Consider the following 26,303-nt stretch of genomic DNA (forward strand, 5'->3'; position numbering starts at 1 on the left):
GATACACTAGGAGAGTTATAAATTGTTTGCATAGAGCTTTTTAGGGCGTTTATAACAAGCTATTTTAGTGCAGTTTTTGAAGTCCAAACTAGGGTTGCAATCTTATGTAATTCCTTTCCTATTATTATCCAATTTTTCATCTGTCTTTTAAGTCAACCAATTGTATCCCGGAAGACTCCTAAATCACTGCCATAACAGCCCTCTTTATGCTTTCTAGTAATGTCCTTGTTGTCCCCAGCCAACCTTTTTATTATATGTGTGGCAAAAATACGTTTATCTTGTCTAGCGCTATTTCAAATGACCTAGGACTAGTCTGGCGGGGTGTCACTTTCCCCAGACTAGTCTGTCCTGCCTCAGTTCCTGTTATCGTACCCAATTGGTATGATTTAAATCATTCCCTGCTGTCCAAATCATTCCAGTACCGCTGCAAGTCTCTTTTATGATCATAATGTCCTCCCCTAGTGTCCCTTCCTGAGCATGTGCAGTGAAGCTGGCTTCTGAGCATGTGCAGTGAAGCTGGCTTCTGAGCATGTGCAGTGAAGCTGCCCTCTGAGTATGTGCAGTGAAGCAGGCTTCAGCAGCATACTGCACATGCCCAGTTGGCCACAGTCATGCTCAGGAATAAGTGCTTCAAGAGCTTGTTTTGCAGATGCGCGAGATTTGCAGCACTGCTGGAATTGGAATGATTTTATCTCTGCCATCAATCAGATATCGACTAACCATGAACATTAAAATTATGTCATACAACGTCAGAGGATTAAACAGTCCTAGGAAAAGATTTGCTGTTTGGAAAGAAATTAGACGATATCAAGCAGACGTTATATGCTTACAAGAGGTTAAATTCTCGAAAGGACAATTTTCAAAAATTTGAACACAGAAATTATTCAAATATTTTTATGTCTCTAAATGAGAGTAAAAAAGCTGGGGTTATCACCATAATTAAATACTCTTTATCAGCTGATTGAAGAAATAGTTGACTCTCAGGGCATGTACCATACCCTAAGGCTGGGGTCACATTGCATTATGTGACTCCGTTTAACGGACTACGTTACACTGCGGCATAACGCGGTGTAACGTAGTCCGTTAACGCCACCATTGCTAGTAATGGCGAACGCATCGCTAGCGCACGCCCACATTGCTAGCAGTGCAATGTGACTAACGCGATCCCTTTTGGGACATTGCGTTAGCGCAGTCCGTAGCGCTATGCGCTAAACGGACTGCCCTAACGCAATGTGACCCGAGCCTAATTGGTTATCTTAATAAGCTAATTACCATTGTTAATGTTTACACCCCTAATAGTGGACAGAAAAAAATCCAGACTTGTAAGAAAGGAGACCTAATCGTGTTAGGAGATTTTAATATGGTACCTGATGGCCGTTTAAATACCGTACTTCTTCTACCTGCCACTCATTGCCTTGCTTGAGTAAATGGATACTTCAAAATGAATTATTTGACATGTTCAGATGTCGCAATACAACATGTAGAGAATTTACGCATTATTCAGAAGTCCACAAGACTTCTTCCTAAATCGACTTAATTTTGTCTGACATTTTTACCTTGAAAAAATTTAAAAGCTTTACTGTTATAGACAAAACCTTTTCAGACCACTGTCCTGTTGTCGGAGATTTCTCCTTGGGCCCACCAATTAAAAATACTTTTTTTTGGAAATGTAACTCGTTAATCCTAAAAATTCCCGAGTACCAAAAAGAACTTGAAAAGGCTACAATCCACTATTTCCGAGAAAACGCATCAACAATTCCAACCCTTTTTTTTATAATTTGGAACGCATACAAAGCTGTAATAAGAGGACATCTGATTCAAATCTCTGGGAGACAGAAAAAAAGGGTCTTGAAAAAAATACAAAATCTGCAAACTCAAATTAAAACCAAAGAAATTTCTACAAAATAATCTTCTTCGCCCTTCTTCTAAAATCCATTTGGAAATAATGTCATTACGGCAAGAATTGAGATCCGAAATCTATTCAGAATTTGACTCAATGATCAAAGCTTCTAAATTTAGGGTATATTCATCCTTAAATAAGCCTACTAAATTCATGATGAACAAGTTAAAACAAGAAAGAGGAAAAGAATTGAAAAAATTAACTTCCATCAGGAGATTATAGATACCATCCAAAGGACATAGCAAGTGTTTTTGCTGAATTTTATAAAAAACCTTTATAATTTGGCTGGAGATCCCACTGTTCCTACTTATAGTCATAACGATATTACTGTATTTTTAAAAGATCTAAACTTACCTAAATTGGATTCTGCTGAATTGGCAATTTTATCTTCCCCATTCACTGAAAAAGAAGTGGTAGACACGATTAAGAAACTGAAGTTGCAAAAATCTCCTGGATCGGATGGTTATACTATCGAGTTTTTTAAATCCTTTTCAAACATACATCACCATATTTGGCTCAAATGTTTAATTTGGCATCAGAATTAGGAAGATTCCCAAAAGAAATGATTTAAACAATCATTATATTAATACCAAAACTTAAAGTTGAACTCGATAAGATTCAAAACTATAGGCGCATTTCCTTAATTAATAGTGACATAAAATGTATCCAAAGATAATTGCTGATAGGCTGAACAAGATCCTCGGCTTATTTGTAATGATCAGATAGGCTTTGTGGAAGGACGCCAAGCTTCCGATGGAACCAGGAGACTGATCAATATTCTAAACCTAGTCAACTTATCAAATATACCATTGATTTTTCTAACGCTCGATGCATAAAAAGCATTTGATATGCTCAATTGGGATTACTTAAAAAATATTATGGTTAAATTTAGTTTTAACCAAAAAATCCTCTCTTCAACCTTTGCGTTATATTCTAATCCAAGAGCAAAGATTTATGTCAATAATCATCTATCAGATACATTTACCATTTCTAATGGGACTAGACAGGGCTGCCCTCTTTCTCCTTTATTATTTGTACTGGCCATTGAACCGTTTTCTGAAAAAAATAAGAAATACCCCTTCAATCTCAGGCTTTGAGACTCCATTGAGACCTTTTAAAATTAGCCTATTTGCGGATGACATTTTTTTTAACTTTAAGGGTAAGTTCACACAGGGCGTTTTTGCTGCTTTTTTATGCTAATTTTCAGCTGCTTTTTACAGTACCAGCAAAGTCTATGAGATTTCAGAAATCTCATGCACACACATTGGGTTTTTGTGTGATCAGTATTTTGTGCTTTGCTGCGTTTTTTGGACATAGAGCATGTCACTTCTTTTTGCTGCATTTTTTCAGCGTTTTTCACCCATTGACTTGAATGGGAGTTGCAAAAACGCAGGTATCATTATTTGCTACGTTTTTGCTGCTGAAACTTCAAGGACATTAGCATGGACAAAGAGAAAAAAAACGCACCAAATACGCAACAAAAAACGCACCAAAAGCGCACCTAAACATGCGTTTTTGACGCAGCTTCTTTCCTGCCAAGAAGATCAGGTTTTGCTGCAGAAAACAAAAACGCCCTGTGTGAACTTACCCTAACAGACCCCATTAAAATCGACCTAAGCCTTATTAATAATTCTTGACGCATTTTCAAAATTATCTTATTTTTAAATAAACTGACAGAAATCAAAAGGTCTATATATATTTTTTATTGATCATCAAACCATTAATAATTTAATTAACGCGACAAATTTTGAATGGATGGAAAATGAGATCAGCTATTTAGGCATATCTGTCTCCAAGAGTTTAAACTAAATAATATCCTCTAATATGGATCTCATTAATAAAAACATTTCTAATGATTTAAATGGTTTTAGGTATCTTGAAACTTCTCGGATGGGAAAGATACTGATCATTAAAACCTTGATATAAGCTAAAATTCTATATATCTTTAGAACCCTTCCTTTAATAATTCCCATACAGCATTTGGAGAAAATTCAAACGACTATTAACTCTTTCATATGGAATGGGAAAAAGGCTATTGTAGCGTCAGACATTTTATATAAAACTAAAAGAAATGGATTGGTCTTTCGAATATTAAAGCATATTATTTTTCCTCTTTGATCAAACACAGCTCGTACTGGTTTAATAAAAACACTTCGCCAGCCTGGACACAATTAGAACTTGTATTAAACAACAATCACCCTTTACAAGAAATAATACTTAACCATTTATTTAAAACACACTCTTTTACTCCTCAATCTCCGATTTTTCAAGCATTAATTTAGGCTTGGAAAACTTTAGACATGTCAGATAAGAGACATAATAAACAAGATTTAACTGCAAATTTTCCTATATCTTTATTAGCTGTTCTTTTCAAATTCGATTTTCCAGATAAATGGAAACCAGCAGGCGTTAAAAAATAAGAGATGTATATGACGGTAAAGACTTCTTACCTTTTAGTGTGATTAAGGAAAAGTTTTTAATTTAACACATTCGGATTTCATGTTATACATAATATTAAAAGATAATATCCGAGAGTTTACCCGTAATAAGACATGGAATGCGGAATAATACTATTACTTATTAACAACCTAAGTAATAAATCTTTGTGGGGCACTAAAAACCTATACAATTTTACATTTTGTAAGAATGTATACATGTCCTGATGGGAAAAAGATTTAAATACTCCATTAAGCTTAGGCAAATGGGAAAAGGCTATAAGACATTCATATTCATCGAACATATGTATGATATTACACGAGTTTTATTACAAAGTACTAGTAAGATGGTACTATACCCCAGCTCGGCTTGCTCATATTGACCCAGATAACGCTCCTCATTGTTGGAGAAACTGCGGTTTGCCTGGAAATCTATTCCACATTTTTTGGAGCTGACCAAAAATAATACATCTTTGGAACCAAGTGTCACTACACTTAGACACGTTACTAACAGGCATTTTCAGTTCACCCCACAAACTGCTCTTCTCTCAATTAACTTAGATGAACTTGATCATTCAGTACGCTTTGTCATTACACATTTTTTTAGTAGGTAAAAATTCTTTGGCTTCGTATTGGAAACTCCCAGAAGTTCCTAAATTTCCAGAAATCTTGGAAAAGATTTATTTACACAGCTCATTGGAACTGAGATTTGCCATTATTAACGTCCTTATAAAATACTCCAAGAAATGGGATACTTGGAATAACGCTACTTAAGAAATCTTAAACTTTAAGATATTTGATGGCAACTTTACTTGGACTTTTTCGTTCAATATCTGGTTGATGGCCATTACAAGAAGATTTGGCTACTGCTTAATTCTTCTGTACTCAAACAGAATAGCTTAAACTAATACTATTATATATCGGTACTGCTTTAATCTATATTGAATGCCAAATCTTGATGCTTTCTCTTATATTCTGTATTGGTAGAGTTTTCTAATGTTTTGTTCTTTCTTTTAATTCCCGAAGTTCTTTCCGCCTATTTTCCTTGTTTATTTGTATTTTCCCCATTTAAAATGTTAAAATTTTAATAAAAACATTTGAAGCACACAAGAAATGAGGCAGGACTAGGATGGCTAAGGTAAAGGCTAACTGGGCTAGTTGTTTTGATAAACATATAAAGGCTGTCACAAGGAGCATTGATAGAATGCAGAAAAGGATATTGAAGTGTTAGATGGCGGTTTGTGAGGCTTGGGGTCCCTGACAGGTATCTTTAAAAGTGTATCAAAACGGTCCTTGCGAAAACCCCTCAGTCTTCTTCTTGTATACGAACCTGTTCATCTGTTGGTCCTTCCTATTCATATCAACTCATAAAGGAACTCTGCAAACAAATGCAGATAATCAAGTCACAAAATGTGATATCTTTACATAAAGGTGAATAATTTTGTTGTTGACTTTGCTGCAGACGTTCTATCAATCGGACATGGACACGTCGACAGGTCCCTGAAGCCGGATCATTGAATAATGGCACAAAACAATCGTCCACCATCAGAGAGGATATGTCTGGTAATTTATTGATTAATATGCTAAAAAGAATCAAAAGTATTTATATGGAACATGTAGGTCACTGCTTGCTGCTGCTTATGTTCCAGAAATTGCAATGGAATCGGTTCAGGAAAACCAAAGTCTTAATCTGAAGAAGCTAAAAAACACGGAGCTTCGACTGGCCGAGGCAAGGCAAAAATTAAGGGAACTGACCATAAACATTAAAGTGAAAGAGGAGCTTATTAATGAATTGGCAAAGACAAGTAAGTCTACATTTAAAATGTGCTAGGGTATGATTCAGCCAATTTATTAAGGAGGTACACTTCTTAATAAATACAGAATGCATCTCTGGCTATATGCCATCCAAAAAGTCCAGGTGATGTCAGCTGTCACGGTGTATATAATAAGTAAATAACTTGGCACTCAACTAAGTGGGTAGTGAAAAATTGAACAGAAAATCTTTTATTACTTGTAACAGCAGTCCAGCATAAACGTTTCGGTTTTACATTTAAACCTTCTTCAGTAGACTGCATAGACATATAACAAAATATGACAATTACAATAATGAACATGTCAAAAATGATATAATAAGGTAAATCTCAGAAATTGTGATGGATGGGAAGGAAGGAAAAACAGGTGGGGATGAGGTGACATATTTTACATACCCGACTGCTAGCGTAATGGAAAATATGGAAGACTGTTACAGGTAGAAAGGTCCTATGATGTAGTGGTTTGTTAAACCTCAATGCTATCGGAAAGTATCCTGTAGTAGCAAAAAAGTGTGTAAGGAATGTGCCTTGTAATAGCCTGAACATCACAGATATAGCCATACTAACCGGATAAACGGTATGTGTTTATATATGTTCGTCCGGAATGGGCTGTAGAAGGTCACTAGCAAAGAATATATGACATACTCAGTATAGGGTAGTAGAAACGAGAATAATAAGCAGCAAAAAGGGAAGATTCTCACCTAGTAAGAAATAATGAGACCCATACAGGGTGCTATAATGATGCCCATATTAGATATAAGGAATGGTGTCCGACAAATAACTATAAAAGAAATACAAAAATGGCTGAAAATAACTAGGTTATAGTCAAAGGCTATAGTAAAAAAATAGGCAACCATAGGAGATGCTACTATTCTCACCCTGGAGTAGAATATAATGGCCGAAGCAGAAATATATAGGCCGAAGCAGAAATATATATATATATATATGCACATATGCAACCCCGGAGGAACGATTAATGATCTAGAGATAGAAATAAAATATATAGTTAAAAAACTAGAAAACTATTGGGCAAAAAGAAGAACATCATGGGCTTACCTAATATAAGAGAAGTTTTTAATATATGATAAGAGAAGATTCTCATATGAAGCAGGTCCACTCCTGTACAAAGGTAATAGGTATAGAAAGAGTCACCGCCGAATCAAGTATCACCATGCCCAAAGGATAGTAGGCTGTAGAGAGACTTACCGGTATACTGAGAGCAAATGGTGTACATCAACGCGGTGTCCGCCGCTGGTTGAATGCACCATGCTCACAGAAACCGGTTTAAATAGGCCAGGGGCGGGATAGGCAGTATCGTAAAAACCGGAAGTGCGTCATCCTATAAGGAGACGCGCACCGAGAGAGAATAGGCGAGTCAGGAATCATGGGAAATGTAGTCCGGGAATGGCCGGAACCGGAAGTTCGTCATCTACGATGATGTAAGCTGCCTGTGTGGGGAGCTAAGAGTGGTCAGGAATCATGGGAAGTGTAGTCCGGAAGTGGCCGGACCAGAAGAGCGTAATCTATGATGATGTAAACTACCTGTATGGGGAGCTAAGAGTAGTGGGAAATGTAGTGCCAAAGGCGGCCGAGATCGGAAGTAGCACAAATTACCATAGGTATGGTATGGAGTGTAGCCAAAACTAATATCAGTTGGATATAAAGCGTACACATAAAAAAATGGGATAATATCCTAATGGTAAATGTGTGAATGAAGGATGAAAATAATACAATACATAGAGATTATATGCAGTCGGGTACGGAGCAAGGGATAGGAAAATCCAGGGTGGGGGAGGGAGCAGGCAGTGACTTGCATGGAGAATATCAATAAAGTCGACTCTGTAGATAACGACAAATATATTAGTATACGGCATACAGTACATATGACTAAAATCATGTTATTAAAGTACAATACCCATAATGTCTAGAGAGTCTTAAATAAAAGCTAGGGGGTCATAGTCTCTATTGAGTCCTTTAGGAGCCAGAGTTTGTAACTCATGAATCCAATATGCCTCCCTCTTTTTAAGGAGGTGGATTCTGTCGCCACCCCGCCTGGGTACCGAAATGTGTTCCAACACCTGAAACCTCAGCTGAGACACATTATGGCCCCTCGAGACAAAATGGGCTGGTAGTGGCAATAGTAGATTCTGGCATCGGATGGTTGATTTGTGCTTAGAAATGCGTGATCTAATCGGTTGGGTTGTCTCTCCAATATATAGGAGGCCACACGGACATTTAATAGCATAAACCACAAATGTTGAGTCACAGGTAAAATAGCTTTTGATCTTGTATCTCTTTCCAGAGTGGGGATGATGAAAGGAGTCCCCTTTAATTATGCTGCTGCATTGATTGCAGTGTAAACATGGAAAGGTACCATATTTCGGTTGATTAAGAAAGCGTTGCGTTTTCTCCTTACAGCTCCCCAGGTCAGCTTTGACCAGGGAGTCACGGATGTTGGAAGGACGCTTATAGCATGGTAGAAAATGTTCCTGAAATTCTGGAATGTGTGGGTGAGCTGTACGTAATATGTTCCAGTGTCGTCTGATATTATGGTGTAGAATGTGTACATATGGGTGATATGTATGTACAAAAGGGACTCTTTTCCTATTGAGAGGGCGTGCTGTAGGTGAGGGGTTGATGGCCTCAGTAAGGAGATCAGGAGGATAACCTCTTTCTCTAAATTTGGAGTACATTTCGTCTGTTCTGGTTTTGAGGAGGTCAGGTTCTGTAACTATCCTCTGTACCCGTTTGAATTGGGAACGAGGGATAGATTTTTTAGTAGCGTTGGGGTGTAGACTTTGATAATGCAGCAGGCTGTTCCTGTCAGTTGGTTTAGTATAGAGGTCGGTTTTGAGGGTCCCCAGACTATCTCTAAAGACCATGGTGTCTAAAAAACTGACTTTTTCTATGCTGCTCGTTATCGTAAAGAACATTATTATTAAGCCAGCCGATAAAGGCGGGGCTATAGTCGTTATGAATAGACTGGACTACACTAAAGAGATCTACCGACAACTACATGACGACACGGTTTATCGGTTACTACCATCTGATCCCACAACCATGATCAGAGACCTCATTGGATATACCTTGAGCTCCTACGTACAAAAAGGTGTCATTGATCTTAAAACAAGGGACTATTTGACTAAAGTTTTTCCAATCATTCCAGTATTTTATATACTGCCTAAGATACATAAAAATCTTGAGCACCCACCAGGCCGCCCGATTGTGGCTTCGACAGAATCGATACTTTCTCCACTTGCCATCTTCTTGGAAAAGAATCTGACTCCGCACATACGTACGTTACCCTCTTTTCTTCTCGACACGGGTGATTTCCTACACCAACTACGGAATCTAGACTCCCTTCCAACTGATTTCCTACTAGTCTCCCTGGACGTTAAAGATTTATATACCTCCATCCCCCACACACAGGGTATTCTCAGTGTGAGACATCTACTTGCCAACTCGTCACTTGACCCAGATGTCATAAATCTCTGTATTGACTTACTGACAATAGTCCTTACAAAAAAATTTTTTATGTTCGAGGACCAATTTTATTTACAAACTAAAGGTACCGCCATGGGATCTAATGTGGCACCACCATATGCTAACAGCTACATGGCCCTATTTGAGGAGGAGATAGTATACCCTGACCCACTGTTCCAAGCATATTGCCCCTTCTGGAGACGGTACATAGACGATGTCTTTTGCCTATGGACTGGCACATCACAGACATTAGATCTATTTTTTCACACCCTTAACACGGCTTGGCCAGGGCTTTCCTTTACGATAACGAGCAGCATAGAAAAAGTCAGTTTTTTAGACACCATGGTCTTTAGAGATAGTCTGGGGACCCTCAAAACCGACCTCTATACTAAACCAACTGACAGGAACAGCCTGCTGCATTATCAAAGTCTACACCCCAACGCTACTAAAAAATCTATCCCTCGTTCCCAATTCAAACGGGTACAGAGGATAGTTACAGAACCTGACCTCCTCAAAACCAGAACAGACGAAATGTACTCCAAATTTAGAGAAAGAGGTTATCCTCCTGATCTCCTTACTGAGGCCATCAACCCCTCACCTACAGCACGCCCTCTCAATAGGAAAAGAGTCCCTTTTGTACATACATATCACCCATATGTACACATTCTACACCATAATATCAGACGACACTGGAACATATTACGTACAGCTCACCCACACATTCCAGAATTTCAGGAACATTTTCTACCATGCTATAAGCGTCCTTCCAACATCCGTGACTCCCTGGTCAAAGCTGACCTGGGGAGCTGTAAGGAGAAAACGCAACGCTTTCTTAATCAACCGAAATATGGTACCTTTCCATGTTTACACTGCAATCAATGCAGCAGCATAATTAAAGGGGACTCCTTTCATCATCCCCACTCTGGAAAGAGATACAAGATCAAAAGCTATTTTACCTGTGACTCAACATTTGTGGTTTATGCTATTAAATGTCCGTGTGGCCTCCTATATATTGGAGAGACAACCCAACCGATTAGATCACGCATTTCTAAGCACAAATCAACCATCCGATGCCAGAATCTACTATTGCCACTACCAGCCCATTTTGTCTCGAGGGGCCATAATGTGTCTCAGCTGAGGTTTCAGGTGTTGGAACACATTTCGGTACCCAGGCGGGGTGGCGACAGAATCCACCTCCTTAAAAAGAGGGAGGCATATTGGATTCATGAGTTACAAACTCTGGCTCCTAAAGGACTCAATAGAGACTATGACCCCCTAGCTTTTATTTAAGACTCTCTAGACATTATGGGTATTGTACTTTAATAACATGATTTTAGTCATATGTACTGTATGCCGTTTACTAATATATTTGTCTTTATCTACAGAGTCGACTTTATTGATATTCTCCATGCAAGTCACTGCCTGCTCCCTCCCCCACCCTGGATTTTCCTATCCCTTGCTCCGTACCCGACTGCATATAATCTCTATGTATTGTATTATTTTCATCCTTCATTCACACATTTACCATTAGGATATTATCCCATTTTTTTATGTGTACGCTTTATATCCAACTGATATTAGTTTTGGCTACACTCCATACCATACCTATGGTAATTTGTGCTACTTCCGATCTCGGCCGCCTTTGGCACTACATTTCCCACTACTCTTAGCTCCCCATACAGGTAGTTTACATCATCATAGATTACGCTCTTCTGGTCCGGCCACTTCCGGACTACACTTCCCATGATTCCTGACCACTCTTAGCTCCCCACACAGGCAGCTTACATCATCGTAGATGACGAACTTCCGGTTCCGGCCATTCCCGGACTACATTTCCCATGATTCCTGACTCGCCTATTCTCTCTCGGTGCGCGTCTCCTTATAGGATGACGCACTTCCGGTTTTTACGATACTGCCTATCCCGCCCCTGGCCTATTTAAACCGGTTTCTGTGAGCATGGTGCATTCAACCAGCGGCGGACACCGCGTTGATGTACACCATTTGCTCTCAGTATACCGGTAAGTCTCTCTACAGCCTACTATCCTTTGGGCATGGTGATACTTGATTCGGCGGTGACTCTTTCTATACCTATTACCTTTGTACAGGAGTGGACCTGCTTCATATGAGAATCTTCTCTTATCATATATTAAAAACTTCTCTTATATTAGGTAAGCCCATGATGTTCTTCTTTTTGCCCAATAGTTTTCTAGTTTTTTAACTATATATTTTATTTCTATCTCTAGATCATTAATCGTTCCTCCGGGGTTGCATATGTGCATATATATATATATATATTTCTGCTTCGGCCTATATATTTCTGCTTCGGCCATTATATTCTACTCCAGGGTGAGAATAGTAGCATCTCCTATGGTTGCCTATTTTTTACTATAGCCTTTGACTATAACCTAGTTATTTTCAGCCATTTTTGTATTTCTTTTATAGTTATTTGTCGGACACCATTCCTTATATCTAATATGGGCATCATTATAGCACCCTGTATGGGTCTCATTATTTCTTACTAGGTGAGAATCTTCCCTTTTTGCCTTTTTGCTGCTTATTATTCTCGTTTCTACTACCCTATACTGAGTATGTCATATATTCTTTGCTAGTGACCTTCTACAGCCCATTCCGGACGAACATATATAAACACATACCGTTTATCCGGTTAGTATGGCTATATCTGTGATGTTCAGGCTATTACAAGGCACATTCCTTACACACTTTTTTGCTACTACAGGATACTTTCCGATAGCATTGAGGTTTAACAAACCACTACATCATAGGACCTTTCTACCTGTAACAGTCTTCCATATTTTCCATTACGCTAGCAGTCGGGTATGTAAAATATGTCACCTCATCCCCACCTGTTTTTCCTTCCTTCCCATCCATCACAATTTCTGAGATTTACCTTATTATATCATTTTTGACATGTTCATTATTGTAATTGTCATATTTTGTTATATGTCTATGCAGTCTACTGAAGAAGGTTTAAATGTAAAACCGAAACGTTTATGCTGGACTGCTGTTACAAGTAATAAAAGATTTTCTGTTCAATTTTTCACTACCCACTTAGTTGAGTGCCAAGTTATTTACTTATTATATATACTGGTGTGGGAAACCTCTCTTGAGCACCGACACAGTAGTGCCACGATATACTTCACAGCTGTCACGGTGTGACCCGACATAACGGGTGGTCGGTCAACGGACGGCACAACTCAGCTGACCCAGCAGCACTGCAGTAACATCAACTTGTCAGCAGGGGAAAAACTGACATTAACCCCCGATGGTCCAAGAGCGCATTTTTTTAAAACTGAGTAGAACCAGTGCTGCCACAAATCCAAAAATGGATCGTGACAGTACCCCCCCTTTCAATGAGGGGCCTCTGGACCCTCAACACTGGACCTCACCAGAAAACGATGTACGGTGAGGACGCCTCGATCTGCCAGAGTTCACCTCTGCAATCACCTGATCCTCAGATTTACGGTGAACGCAGCCTGATGGAGATGACAAAAACGTAGGCTCCGGAGGCACCACAAATCTCCAAAGTGTCGACCTGTGGAATGTGTTGTGTACCTGCATTACTGGGGGTAACTCCAGCTGGAAAGTCCATGGGCTGAGAATGGCTGACACCTGAAACGGCCCGATCACCCTAGAACTCCAGGTCCCAGTAGCATACTTCCACCTGATGTTTTTGGTGGACACCTACAAGTACTCATTCACCCACAGGTCCAGACGTGAACGTTAATTTCCACGCATACATTTGCCACAAGATGGTGAACTCTTTACAGAACCGATAACAGAGGCATCCCCCTGTGTCACCAAACTCACACCCCCACTACACACAGAAGGAACCACCTTGGTTCCTGAAGATTGCTCTATCACCAACAGTTAGCTGATGCATCAAGTGACCTTTTAAAGGACGGTGGGAGTGGTCACCGCCTGCATCAGCTGACCCAGCAGCACTGCAGTAACATTAGCTTGCCAGCGGGGGGGAAAACTGACATTAACCCCTGATGGTCCAAAAGGAAAAAAGTTTTAAACTGAGTGGAACCAGGCCTGCCACAAATCCAAAAATGGATCGTGACATCAGCTATGTTCTAGTGTAGGATTGCAAAATAATTTATGCTATTTTGGGGGGCAGAGGATCCTCTGCCTCTAATCATGAGCCCTTCCTGCTTTTTAATTTAAAAAGAACAGTACATTTTTGTCTTTTTTTCTAATACAATTATGAATCACATTAATTTGACTCACAATATTTTAACCCCTTTCTGACCTCGGATGGGATAGTACGTCAGAACCCCCACTTTCATGCAGGCTCCGGCGGTGAGCCCGCATCAAAGCCGGGACATGTCAGCTGTTTTGAACAGCTGACATGTGCCCGCAATAGCGGCGGGTGAAATCGCGATTCACCCTCCGCTATTAACTAGTTAAATGCCGCTGTCAAACGCTGACAGCGGCATTTAACCGGTGCTTTTGGCCGGGCGGCAGGAAATGAGCGCATCGCTGACCCAGTCACATGATCGGGGGTCAGCGATGCTTCTGTATAGTAACCATAGAGGTCCTTGAGACCTCTATGGTTACTGATCCCCGGTAGCTGTGAGTGCCACCCTGTGGTCGGCGCTCATAGCACACCTGCATTTCTGCTGCATAGCAGCGATCTAATGATCACTGCTATGTAGCAGAGCCGATCGAGTTGTGCCAGCTTCTAGCCTCCTATGGAAGCTATTGAAGCATGGCAAAAGTAAAAAAAAAAAAAGTAAAAAAAAATGTGAAAAAAATAAAAAACAATATAAAAGTTTAAATCACCCCCTTTAGCCCCATTCAAAATAAATCAATAAAAAAAAATCAAACCTACACATGTTTGGTATCGCCGCGTTCAGAATCACCCGATCTATCAATAAAAAAAAAGCATTAACCTGATCGCCTAACAGCGTAGCGAGAAAAAAATAAAAAATGCCAGAATTACGTTTTTTTGGGTTGCCGCGACATTGCATTACAATGCAATAACGGGCGATCAAAATAACGTATCTGCACCGAAATGCTATCATTAAAAACGCCAGCTCGGCACGCAAAAAATAAGCCCTCAACTGACCCCAGATCATGAAAAATGGAGATGCTACGGGTATCGGAAAATGGTGCTATTTTTTTTTTGTTTGTTTTGTTTTGTTTTTGTTTTTTTTAGCAAAGTTTGGAATTTTTTTTCACCACTTAGATAAAAAATAACCTAGTCATGTTAGGTGTCTATGAACTCGTAATGACCTGGAGAATCATAATGGCAGGTCAGTTTTAGCATTTAGTGAACCTAGCAAAAAAGCCAAACAAAAAACAAGTGTGGGACTGCACTTTTTTTGCAATTTCACCGCACTTGGAATTTTTTTCCCATCTTCTAGTACAGGACATGCTAAAACCAATGATGTCGTTCAAAAGTTCAACTTGTTTCGCAAAAAATAAGCCCTCACATGGCGATATTGTCAGAAAAATATAAAAGTTACTAGATGGCAGCCCGATTCTAAAGAATCGGGAGTCTAGAATCCATATATACTTTATTTATTCAAATGTAAGAATAATACAATTAATAAATAATAGTAAGAAAGAACAAAAAATGGCTGCACTCACCAGCTCTTGACAATTCTTGTTATTTAAGGTACAGTTACACAGGATCCATGAACATGCTTATGAGGGGAGGCAGTATATGGAGAAAACACCAAACAAAAGTTCAAAATTGGTGTGAAAATGTCACTGAACCACTTCACAACTAAATATATATAGTTTTGGTAAATGGTATTATCATTTTTTTGACGAAATTCGGCAGGAGCTTGAAGAGCAACGTCACTGGGCTCGCCTCCACGCAGTAGAAACTTGCTGTGAGGTAAAAATTCAAAAATCACACCAAAATGGCGGGCGGAGTGTGTCACAGTACGGCACGTTTCTGATTGGCCGCTCGCAGCAGGCGGCAACCAATCAGACACTGGACACTGTTGACGTCACATAGCTCCGGACATTATCTCCGGACATTAGCTCCGGACATTAGCTCCGGACAGGAAGTTGGCACAAATTGCAGGAAGTAGTATTCTAGGCAATTATATATAAGATAAAAGTTATGGCTCTGGGAAGGAGGGGAGCGAAAAACGAACGCAGAAAAACGGAAAATACCAAGGTCATGAAGGGGTTAAAGTTTATATGCATATATTAACACATGCTGATTTAGAAAAATTGACTCCCAGCGAATATATTTGCCTTAGCGTGTCTTATTCTGGAGCAGATGTTCAGTGAAAAGGTTTCTTCAGAACGAATGAAGCCTCTAATGCTTGTCCTTACACATAAATAGTTTACAGTTTACGGAAGTACTTGGCACCGTGAAGTGATGCTATTCTTTGTGAGAGCCTTTCAGCTCTTACATTTCTAATTCTAATGTAATTGAAGATGCCCCTTCTAGATAAATGGAGAAATGACTCTTCCATCCAGATGGTCACCTGAATACTTATAGATCAAACGCACTTGAGATGTGCTCCTTGGTTTTATCTTTCCTTCTGTGATTAGGACAATGATCATTTACAGAAGCTGCATTTCAATTCAGTCAAGCACTTGATTTCTGTTCAGAAGACAATATAAAATAACTGTAAACACTTAAGTTCTAAGCATTTCTATAAGGGAAATATCACGGAAACTATTCATAGACCTCTGCTGTATAGCGAAGCATACATAATATGGCTGTCTACCATGTGCAGAGATGATCATGGAGACTACTGATGGACGGGACCGATCCCAATCCTCTCCATCTGCAGCCTCTATTGAATATGATGGCACTGCACATGTGCTGGTTTCTGATGCCATGTGCAGTGTTCATCATGAAGGTCACTGATAGACAGGTCTGGTCACATGCCTCTTCATCTGTAGCCTCTAGTGAATATTGACTGTCTTCCGGCTCTTTGGATGTAACCATCCCTAGGTGGCTGAGTACGCTCAGTATGGGGGCAGTTCATTCATCGCAGTGAATCGTCTGATACCCAGTGTGCGCCGTCACCAGAAATGTAACGCCAACTTTCGTGGAATAACTTATGAATTTGTTGGGCAAGCATTACCACACCGTGTCCCACTCATGTTATTAGAGGAGACATGTGGAAGAAGATGCTTTGGTCAGATGAGACCAAAGTAGAACTTTTTGTGCTAAATGCAAAACACTGTGTGGTGGAAAACTAACACTGCGCATCACCTTGAAAATACCATCCACATCATCAAACATGGTGGTGGCAGAATCATACTGTGTAGATGCTTTTTTTTTCAGCAGGAACAGGAAAGCTGAGTTGATGCAAACATAGATGGAGCTAAATGCAGGATAGTCATGGACTTGATATTGGGGTGTAGGTTCACCTTCCTGCAGTACAACGATCCTAAACATACTAATATTAATAAATCCACAGGAATGGTAATTGTAGAATCGGCTAGGAGCATATTTTTGTATCACAAACATACAGTTCCCCATCTAATCATAATTCTATTGAAATATATGCCATTAATTGTAAACTGCTATAACATGTATACCAAAAAGAGAAAAACTGAGTGCTATACAAACAAGTTTATTAAAAGATTCAATTTCAATATACAAGATACATCACAAGATAAATCACAAAGTTAATAAGTTAAAAAGGACAATCAAAATTCAACTTGTTACTATGCAAAGATTAAATATAAAAAGTCACAATGGACAATAATTGTTAAGCATCTATTAAATGTGAAACACTATTGTCGATCTTCTCAATAGAACCCAATGTATATCAATATGGTGAGTATTATATATAAGGTCAATTAATTGATCAAAGAAACATTTGTTTAATAGTGCCAAAAGGTAACATTGGTTCTACTCTAGAGATAATCCTGTGATTATCTGTGGTATGCACCATGCTTTATTACATATTGTGCAGGATATACTGCTCAATATAGGTAAGGCCAGGTTCACACTGCATTTTAGCTGTCCGTTAGATGGACTACGTTATAACGCGGTGTAACGCAGTCCGTTAACGCCGCCATTAAGCCCTATGGCGGACGCATCGCTAGCGCACGCCCATAATGGGTGTGCGCTAGCTATGTGCCGTCATTGAGTGACGGACCCTGGGACGCGGGCTGCAGCGTTTCCGGGTCCGTCACTGCTAGCGCAGATAGAGCTAGCAGATGCTCTATCTGCGCTAGTGGTATGCCAAGTCGGCACTTGCTTTAACAGCAGCCCTTTAATGCATGTGTTGAACGGGCTGCTGTTAACGCAATGTGAACCTGGCCTAAGCATTGTATCTAAATGCATTACAGTTGTGTTCAAAAGTTTACATACCCCAGCAGGATTTTTGCCTTCTTGGCCTTTTTTCAGAGAATATGAATAATAACACCAAAACTTTTTCTCCTCTCATGGTTAGTGGTTTTGTGAAGCCATATATTGTCAAACTACTGTGTTTTCTCTTTTTAAAGCATAATGACAACCTAAAACATTCAAATGGCCCTTATCAAAAGTTCACATACCTAGGTGATTTTGGCCTAATTACATGCACAGAAGTTGACACAAATGGGTTTGAATGGCTACTAAAGGTAACATCCTCACCTGTGACCTGTTTGCTTGTAATCAGTGTGTTTGCATAAAAGCTGAGTGAGTTTCTGGGATCCAGACAGACTCTTGCATCTTTCATCCAGCCACTGACGTTTCTGGATTGTCAGTCATGGGGAAAGCAAAAGAATTGTCAGCGGATCTACGGGAAAAAGGTAGTTGAACTGCATAAAACAGGAAAGGAATACAAAAAGATGTCCAAGCAATTGGTAATGCCAGTCAGCAGCATTCAAACTGTGATTAACAAATGGAAAATCAGGGGCTCTGTAAAAACAAAATCACGGTCAGGCAGACCAACAAGAATGTCATCCACAACTGCCAGGAAAATTGTTTGGGATGCAAAGAAAAACCCACAAATAACATCAGCTGAAATTACAGGACTCTCTGAAAACTAGTGGTGTGGCTGTTTCAAGATGCACAATAAAGAGACGCTTGAAGAAAAATGGGCTCCATGGTCAAGTCGCCAGAAGAAAGCCGTTACTGTCCAAATGCCACAAAGTATCTCTAATACAATACTCAAAACAGCACAGAGACAAGCCTCAAAACTTCTGGAACAAGGTAATTTGGAGTGATGAGACCAAAATTAAACTTTTTGGCCGCAACCATAAACGTTACATTTGGAGAGAGATCAACAAGGCCTATGATGAAAGGAACACCATTCCTACTGTAAAGCACAGAGGTGGATCGCTGATGCTTTGGGGATGTATGAGCTACAAAGGCACTGGAAACTTGGTCAAAGTTGAAGGAAAGATGAATGCAGCACGATATCAGCAAATACTGGAGGCAAATTTCCACTCACCAGCCCAGAAGCTGCTCATGGGACGTACTTGGACGTTCCAACATGACAATGATCCAAAACAGAAAGCCAAGTCGACCTGCCATTGACTTCAGCAAAAAAAAAAGTGAAGGTTCCGTAGTGGCCATCTCAGTCTCCTGACCTCAATATCATTGAGCCACTCATGTTAGACAGCCAAGGAATTTACTGTAACTGGAGGCTTTTTGCCAAGAAGAGTGAACAGCTTTACCATCTGAGAAAATAAAGAACCTAATCCACAACTACCACAAAAGACTTCAAGCTGTCATTGATGTTAGAGAAGGCCATACACTGCATTAAGAAATGGGGTATGTCAACTTTTGATTAGGGTAATTTGAATGTTTTGGGTTGTCATTGTGATTGAAAAAGAGAAAACACAGTAGTTTGACAATAATTGGCTTCACCCAACCACTAACCATGAGTGGAGAAAAAGTTTTGTTGTTATCATTCATATTCTCTGAAAAAAGGGCCAAGAAAGCAAAAATTCTGCAGGGGTATGTAAACTTTTGAGCACAACTGTACCTTTATTTTTGGAGTTGGTACACTACAGCCTAATTGGGTTGGGAGCTGTAATTTTGATATGATGTGGCATGTCCCTTAAGCTCTTCCTGTCTGTATATGAATACTGTTTCTCCATGTGATCATTACAGATAAAGGTTTATAATACTAGATGGAGGCCCGATGCTATTGCATCAGGAGGGCGGTAATGTCACGATGGGGGCAGGCTTTGCAGCGTTGAGAATCTCTCCCCCCATGTGCTCACACACCTATCCACTCTTTCTTTCCCCATGTGCTGACTTCTCCCGTCTGTGCTCTCTTCTTTGACCTGTCTACCCCATGTGCTATCCCCCTTGTCCGCTGTCTTTCTCCTTCCTGTGCTGTGTTCTCCCCTCATGTGTTGTCCCGTTTGAGCTGTCTCCCCCTGTGCTCTGTCTCTCACCCCTGTGCGCTTTGATCGCAGAGGATACATTTTGTGAGGTAAAATATTGTTTAAAAACAGTCAGTGAAATATTTTACCTCACAAAATGAATCCTCTGTGATCCCCTGCTGTAATGTCAGTATTATCTTTTGCTTTCTCCCCTGCCCAGGAGATGTGGTACGCTCCGCACACGGTCAGGCACAGGCAATTTTTTAAATGAACTTTCGTTTGTGGGAAAATCCCTTTAATGTGACCGGCTTCCTCTGCCTGTAGACACGTCGTGCATCTGCCGCAACGATCAGCTAAATGATTCATTGCGCCTGCATGGAATTCACGCAGGTGCTGTAAATCAGACCGCCGCCATCTTTGTGCAGATAGCGGCGGTCACATTAAAATAGCGCATTGTACAAAGATGGGGGCGGTCAGTGAATCATTCAGCTGATCCCATCGGTGGCGTGTTTGCGACGGTTTTCCACTGGTGGTACCGCGCAAGAGGCTGAATACGGCGTATACAGTGGGTGTGTGGTACGTATGGCATATACAGTTTATGTGTGAGTGTGGTGCGTATGGCATATACAGTTTGTGTGTGGTGCGTACGGCGTATACAGTGTGTTTGTGTGTGTGTGGTGCGTACGGCGTATACAGTGTGTGTTGGTGTGTGTGTGGTGCGTACGGGGTATACAGTGTGTTTGTGTGTGTGTAGTGCGTACGGCGTATACAGTGTGTGTGTCTTTGTGTGTGTGGTGCGACGCGACAGTGTTCCGCTGGTGGTACCACACAAGAGGCTGGTACCCCCAGCAGTTTCCATATTGAGACACCCACCACTTGGGTGTCCCAATATGGAGGTCGGTGAACTTCCGCTGCTTGTAATTCTGGGATCCGGACACATCTGGATGGAACAGAATGTGAAGACATTACAAGGTAAGTATATATTAAGAAGATAGATGCCTTTTTGGTAAATGCCTTTGCTACCACTCTCTTCTCTACATATGATTAATACAATTTTTGGATAATGCCACTGTTTTTACTGTTATCAGCTCTCACAACAAATAGCTAAATAACTAAGTCAATTACTTTGACTTTTAGGCAATGACGCTCAGTCTGTGAACAAGCAGTATTCTCAAAAGATCACACAGCTGGAACAGGAGGCAGAACAGGCAAAAGCTGAATTGTCTGAAGCTCAGAAACTGTTACAAGAACTGGAAAGCAAAGAGCTGAGGGATCAGGCCCAGAAAAGCAAACTCCAGAAAGATTTCCGTAAGAAAATGGAGACTGCAAAATTAAAAATGCAGGTACGATGTAATTAGAATATGTCTTCACATTTCTATAAGACACTTCTATCATAGAAATAATCTCCTGCGCATCTTTCTGTTGAAAGCTGTTATTTAATATGAATGACATTTTTAAAAACTCTTCAGCAGTCACCATAGTATGTCCCCAGCAGCTTAACCAGTGACCGAAGTATGTCCCCAGTAGAGATGAGCAAACTTTTCAAGGTTCGGTTTCGCCGAATGGACCAATGTTCGCTGAACAGTTCGTCGAACGTATCTGAACCTCGTTGAATTCAATGGGAGGCAAAATCAAACACATAGACAACACCTACAGGGGGGAAAAAAGCTGCTCAATTTAGGGGCAGACCCCATGAAAAATGGCATTAATTGACCCACAGTAGAAATTTTATAATTGCGCAGCAGTCAGGCATGGGCCATGCATGAGACAGGGTCTGCCCAGCATTTACAGATTGGAATTGAAGTTTCAATGAGGGCCTGGTGGTTAAGGGAGGGGTGTAAGCCCTCTTAGCTGGGAGACCTGATACCTCATATGACACTTCCAATTTTTTTTATTTCTTTTTCATTCCAGCCTACTCAGATGGCACAAACATCAGTTTCATACAAAAATATTTAGAATTGACAGTCCTCAGTGGTTGATACCTTTTAATGGCTAACTGAAAAGATGGTAACAAATTGCAAGCTTTCGAGACTACACAGGTTCTGTTGTGATGACGCCACATGGTCTGAGGGGCAAATTCCTTAGTTCCTTAGTTGATGTAAAAAGACATAAATCCATGCGACACATTCATTCCTGCACTAAGAGTGTCAAAGGTCATCATCAGTTTATATTCCCATATTCTTCTGTCTCTTTGAGATTTGAAGCTACCATTTAATACAAGTAATTTGTCTTTTTACATCAACTAAGGAACTAAGGAAGTTGCCCCTCAGACCATGTGGGGTCATCACAACAGAACAGACCCCAATCAGAGGACAATAAACACTCCTTATCTAAGAACTGGTCCAATATTTATGCACATAACTGTTTATCACTCATGGTAATTCTGCTTCATGTCACCTGTCTTATCCATGTTTTTTTCTGTTTTTTATTTTCTGTGATGTGTTGTGCATAAGTATGTGATTCTCCAGAATTTCTTTTAGTCTATGCCTGATGAAGAGACCTGTGTAGTCTCGAAAGCTTGCAATTTGTTACCATCTTTTCAGTTAGCCATTAAAAGGTATCAACCACTGAGGACTCTCAATTCTAAATATTTTTCTATCCATTGGCTAATGCGGTACCAAGATATATATCTTTCCAGTTTCATACAGTAATATTGGTAGGAAAATGTAAGGAAAGTTAACACTGGTAGTTGACTGGAAGTGAGTGCAGGCCTGCCTATCGGGGAGCCCTTTTTATACCGGCAACCTACCTGATGAAAAAGTTGGAGTTTCCACATTTAAAAAAAATAATAATTGTCACTCACCACTAAAGTGGCATCAATTTCTGCAGAGTAGAAACAGTATAATAGATCTCTGACACAGCTTCTATTACAGGCGATCCACCAGATGGAGACCCAACTTGGAGTCTCCACATTGCAAAAAAATGTGTGGAACATCAACAGCAGAAGCAACAACAGGCATAGAAGACACCACAAAGATGGCACCGACTGCAATAATGTGAGATCAATATATGACATCAAAAACGACACCATGGACTAGTTTGTACAAACTGCGACTGGGGTGCAAAAGTCAGAGATCCATGGCTTACTTATTTTGATGAAAGTTAGGCAAGTCTACACTTTCAGTGGACAGTCGGATGCCCTTTTCTGTCAGGACATTATGAACAGCACTGAAGACACGTTCTGAGAGAATGCTGGCTGCTGAGCATGACAAAACCTCCAAGGTGTGACAGGCGAGCTGAGGCCACTCTTCCATTTTTGAAGACCAAAATGTGAAATGGTCCAAGCCCACCTTGGTGGCATTGATATTGAGCTTCAGATACTCCTGCACCATCCCGCAGTCGTTCACGAGGTGTCAGACTTGTATACTGTTCTGTTGGTGCACGAGCTGGTTTAAAAAATGTGTTAAACGACTCACAGAAATTAGTTATGCCACTAACACTGCTGCTGCTAATGTTTTGGTGATGACTCCTTGACGTTCCCGGGGTTGGACGTCTAGAACTTGGATGCATACTGTGTGACTCACTGCTGTCTTGGGGGAAACCACTCTTAAGATTATCTACAAGAGTGTTTCCATACTCCAGCATGCATACATCCCTTTCCAGGGGAGGAAGCATATGGCTAAATTTACTCTTGTACCGTGGATCTAACAGAATGGCAACCCAGTATTCAGCACTGTTTCTAACCCTAAGAATAAGGGCATCGTGTCAAAGAGTGTAGCAAGAAGGCACTCGTGTGTAGGGCGCTCCCATGAGGTCCACGTCCGTGCTGTGTTGTTGGCGGGGTAACACTAAGGTTGCTTTCTCCGTCCCCTCTCTCCAACCACGGACAACAGAGAGCGGATCATTATCCTCTTCATCTCTTGACTGTTGCATGTACATCACCTCGTCCATTTGTTCCTCAGTTCCTGCATTTTCACTAACAGTGTGTCTGGTACCATGAGCCCCCTTGATAGCTGTAAACCACCCTCATATGGCACCCACTTGTGCGAAGACAGTCCAGAAATTTGAGATATTGTTATCCCTTCTGCATCCTCCTCTGCTTCCAACTCTTCCTCAGGGACCATCACCTCCTCACGCAGACTTTTCAAAATATGCTGCAGCATCTAGATGACAGGAATAGTGATGCTGATGATGGCATCGTCAGCACTAACCATCTTAGTAGCCATTTCAAAATTGTGCAGAAGGGTGCAGAGGTCCTTCACCTAAGCCCACTGTTGAAGGACCTCCACGTCAGGATTTGCACCACGTCGGGACTGTGTTGGCCCAGGCTATGCAAAGGAACATACTGCACTTGGGCCCATCGCTGGTGCCATAGCGCTGCAACATGTGCAGAGTGGAATTCCATGGTGTCGGAACATCGCTAATCAAACGGTTAACTGGTAGGTTGAAAGACGTCTGTAGCGACTCAAGTCGATGACCTGCGGGGTGCGATCGTCGTAAGTGAGCATACAGTGACCATGCTTTCTGCAGCAGCACATCCATGCTTTCTGCAGCAGCACATCCAGACCATCAACTTTCGGAAACCGTCTGTATTCACCAGGCGAAAAGGCAGCATTTCCGTGGCCAACAGATTGCAGATGGTGGAGTTCAAGCTCTTAGCTTTGCCATGTGTAGGATGAAACATTCTTTTATGTGACCACAACTGCGAGACCGAGGGCTGGCTGCTGTGCTGAGAGAGGGCGGAGTACGGAGAATAGGACAAACTGCTGGACTGTGAGTGAGGTGCAGGCGGAGATGTTATGGTGGATTGAGAAAGATGTGTTGTGCTAGGTGACACAAAAGCATCAGTCATGTCTACTTCTGTAACAGCTAACCGACTCTCACTCACCCCGACTGTGGTGGGTAAACAGTTGTAGTTCCTGCGGCCAGATACCTGTGTGAAGACGTGGAATGGTGACGGAGGAGGAAGAAGCAGCAAATGGGGTTGATGGGACTGCCAGTGGTTGGCTAGTCTGCATTTTCGCACAGTGAGATCCCCACACTAAGGCATGTTGATCGCGCATGTGCCGGTTCATGCATGTACTGTCAAATTATTGAAATTTTTGCCTCTACTTTTTTTTTCAGATTTGACAGATAACTTGTGATGGGTCATCCTTTGCGGTCTCAAAAAAACGCCCAGGCTTATCAACCCTTGCCATCCCTGTGAACTGCATACTCGCAACCGGTGCTGGCCACAGCCAGAGTTGGGGCTGAGGATGAAGTGCTTGTCGTGGTTGCATCACTTCGAGTCTGTGGGAAGCCGCAACGTAACCTCCTCATCTTACTCCTCCTCCATCTCCTCTGCTGAGCTATTCTTCTGCTTACCTCTGTGTGTGATGTTAAGGTGGAGGTAGAGGAGAGGCCATTTGATGCAGCGCTTGCCATCCACTGGAGTGCATGGTCTTTCTGAGCCTTATCTACAAGGCACTCTGCTGTGCAGCTTCAAAAGAAAGGGAGTCGAGTAGCCCGGCCAGTAACAGATGTTGTCAGTGGTCTTTGAATAGGACGAAACGGTGTTTGTTCAGTTGAGCTTTCATACACATTAACACCTAACCCACATACAAGTCCACCACGACCTCGCTTTCTCCCACTCATGTTGTAAGCAGCCTTTCCCTCTTGTACCCTGCTGCTTCACAACCTTAGATCCACATCTGTCAGTCACCTGTCACTAAAGGAATAATCACTATTTATTTTCTTAGTGTGCCTGAACAATACTGTAATGCCTAATGATTTTTAAAGTTGAAATCTGACCTTCTGATTTGCCACTGAAACAAAGTTTTAGCACAAACGATTAGGAGTAGCTAATGGGGCTTCCAGAAACTGCCACACAGTTTTTTCACAATCTACTTCGATGCTGGAAGATCGATTTCACACAGGATGGGATCCTATCTATTTCACTGAGAAGTTCACTGTGTCATGACTTGTGGATGGTTTCTGATTTCTGCACCTTGATTGGTTGCTGGAATCAACACACATAAAGTTAAGGGGGAAAAAAAAAGCGCACTGGTCCTGTAAACTCTTCAGATGCTCCTCTAACCTCTTCACACCCCCTCCCCTCATCAAACGTGTGTCCCCGCTCATCATACAGCACCGCTATCCTAGCCAAAGTAATAAAAGCATTAGTAGAAACGCGATGATTTACCGAACTATGACCAACTTTTTACAACTTTTGAGTAAAAATGCTGGTGAAAACGAATCCGCATGTGCTACCTTCTTGCCGAATTTGACATTAGCAAATGTTTTCCAAACCTGTTCGCTCATCTCTAGTCCCCAGCAGCTTCGCCAGTGACCGAATTATGTCCCCAGCAGCTACACCAGTGACTGAAGTATGGTGAGCTTGGGTGAAGAAAAGCCACCAGGGACATACCTCTGTGACTTAGTCAACTTGTCCCTGGCGGGTATTTTAAAGTATGCTTTCTGGAA

At 41.0% G+C, this 26,303-nt stretch overlaps 1 protein-coding gene across 1 annotated transcript in view; it reads left to right on the plus strand.

Annotated features, from left to right (window-relative positions):
- The window catches only part of KIF27 (kinesin family member 27), a 110,550-nt gene that overhangs the window by 30,355 nt on the left and 53,892 nt on the right, over window positions 1–26,303 (plus strand). The window contains exons 8-10 of the mRNA XM_069762724.1: window positions 5,798–5,898; window positions 5,985–6,140; window positions 21,039–21,244. Coding sequence (XP_069618825.1) covers window positions 5,798–5,898; window positions 5,985–6,140; window positions 21,039–21,244 — 463 coding nt within the window. The remainder of the gene's footprint in view (window positions 1–5,797; window positions 5,899–5,984; window positions 6,141–21,038; window positions 21,245–26,303) is intronic.

This window comes from Ranitomeya imitator, chromosome 1 (assembly GCF_032444005.1).
Source record: "Ranitomeya imitator isolate aRanImi1 chromosome 1, aRanImi1.pri, whole genome shotgun sequence".
Classification (NCBI taxonomy): Eukaryota; Metazoa; Chordata; class Amphibia; order Anura; family Dendrobatidae; genus Ranitomeya; species Ranitomeya imitator.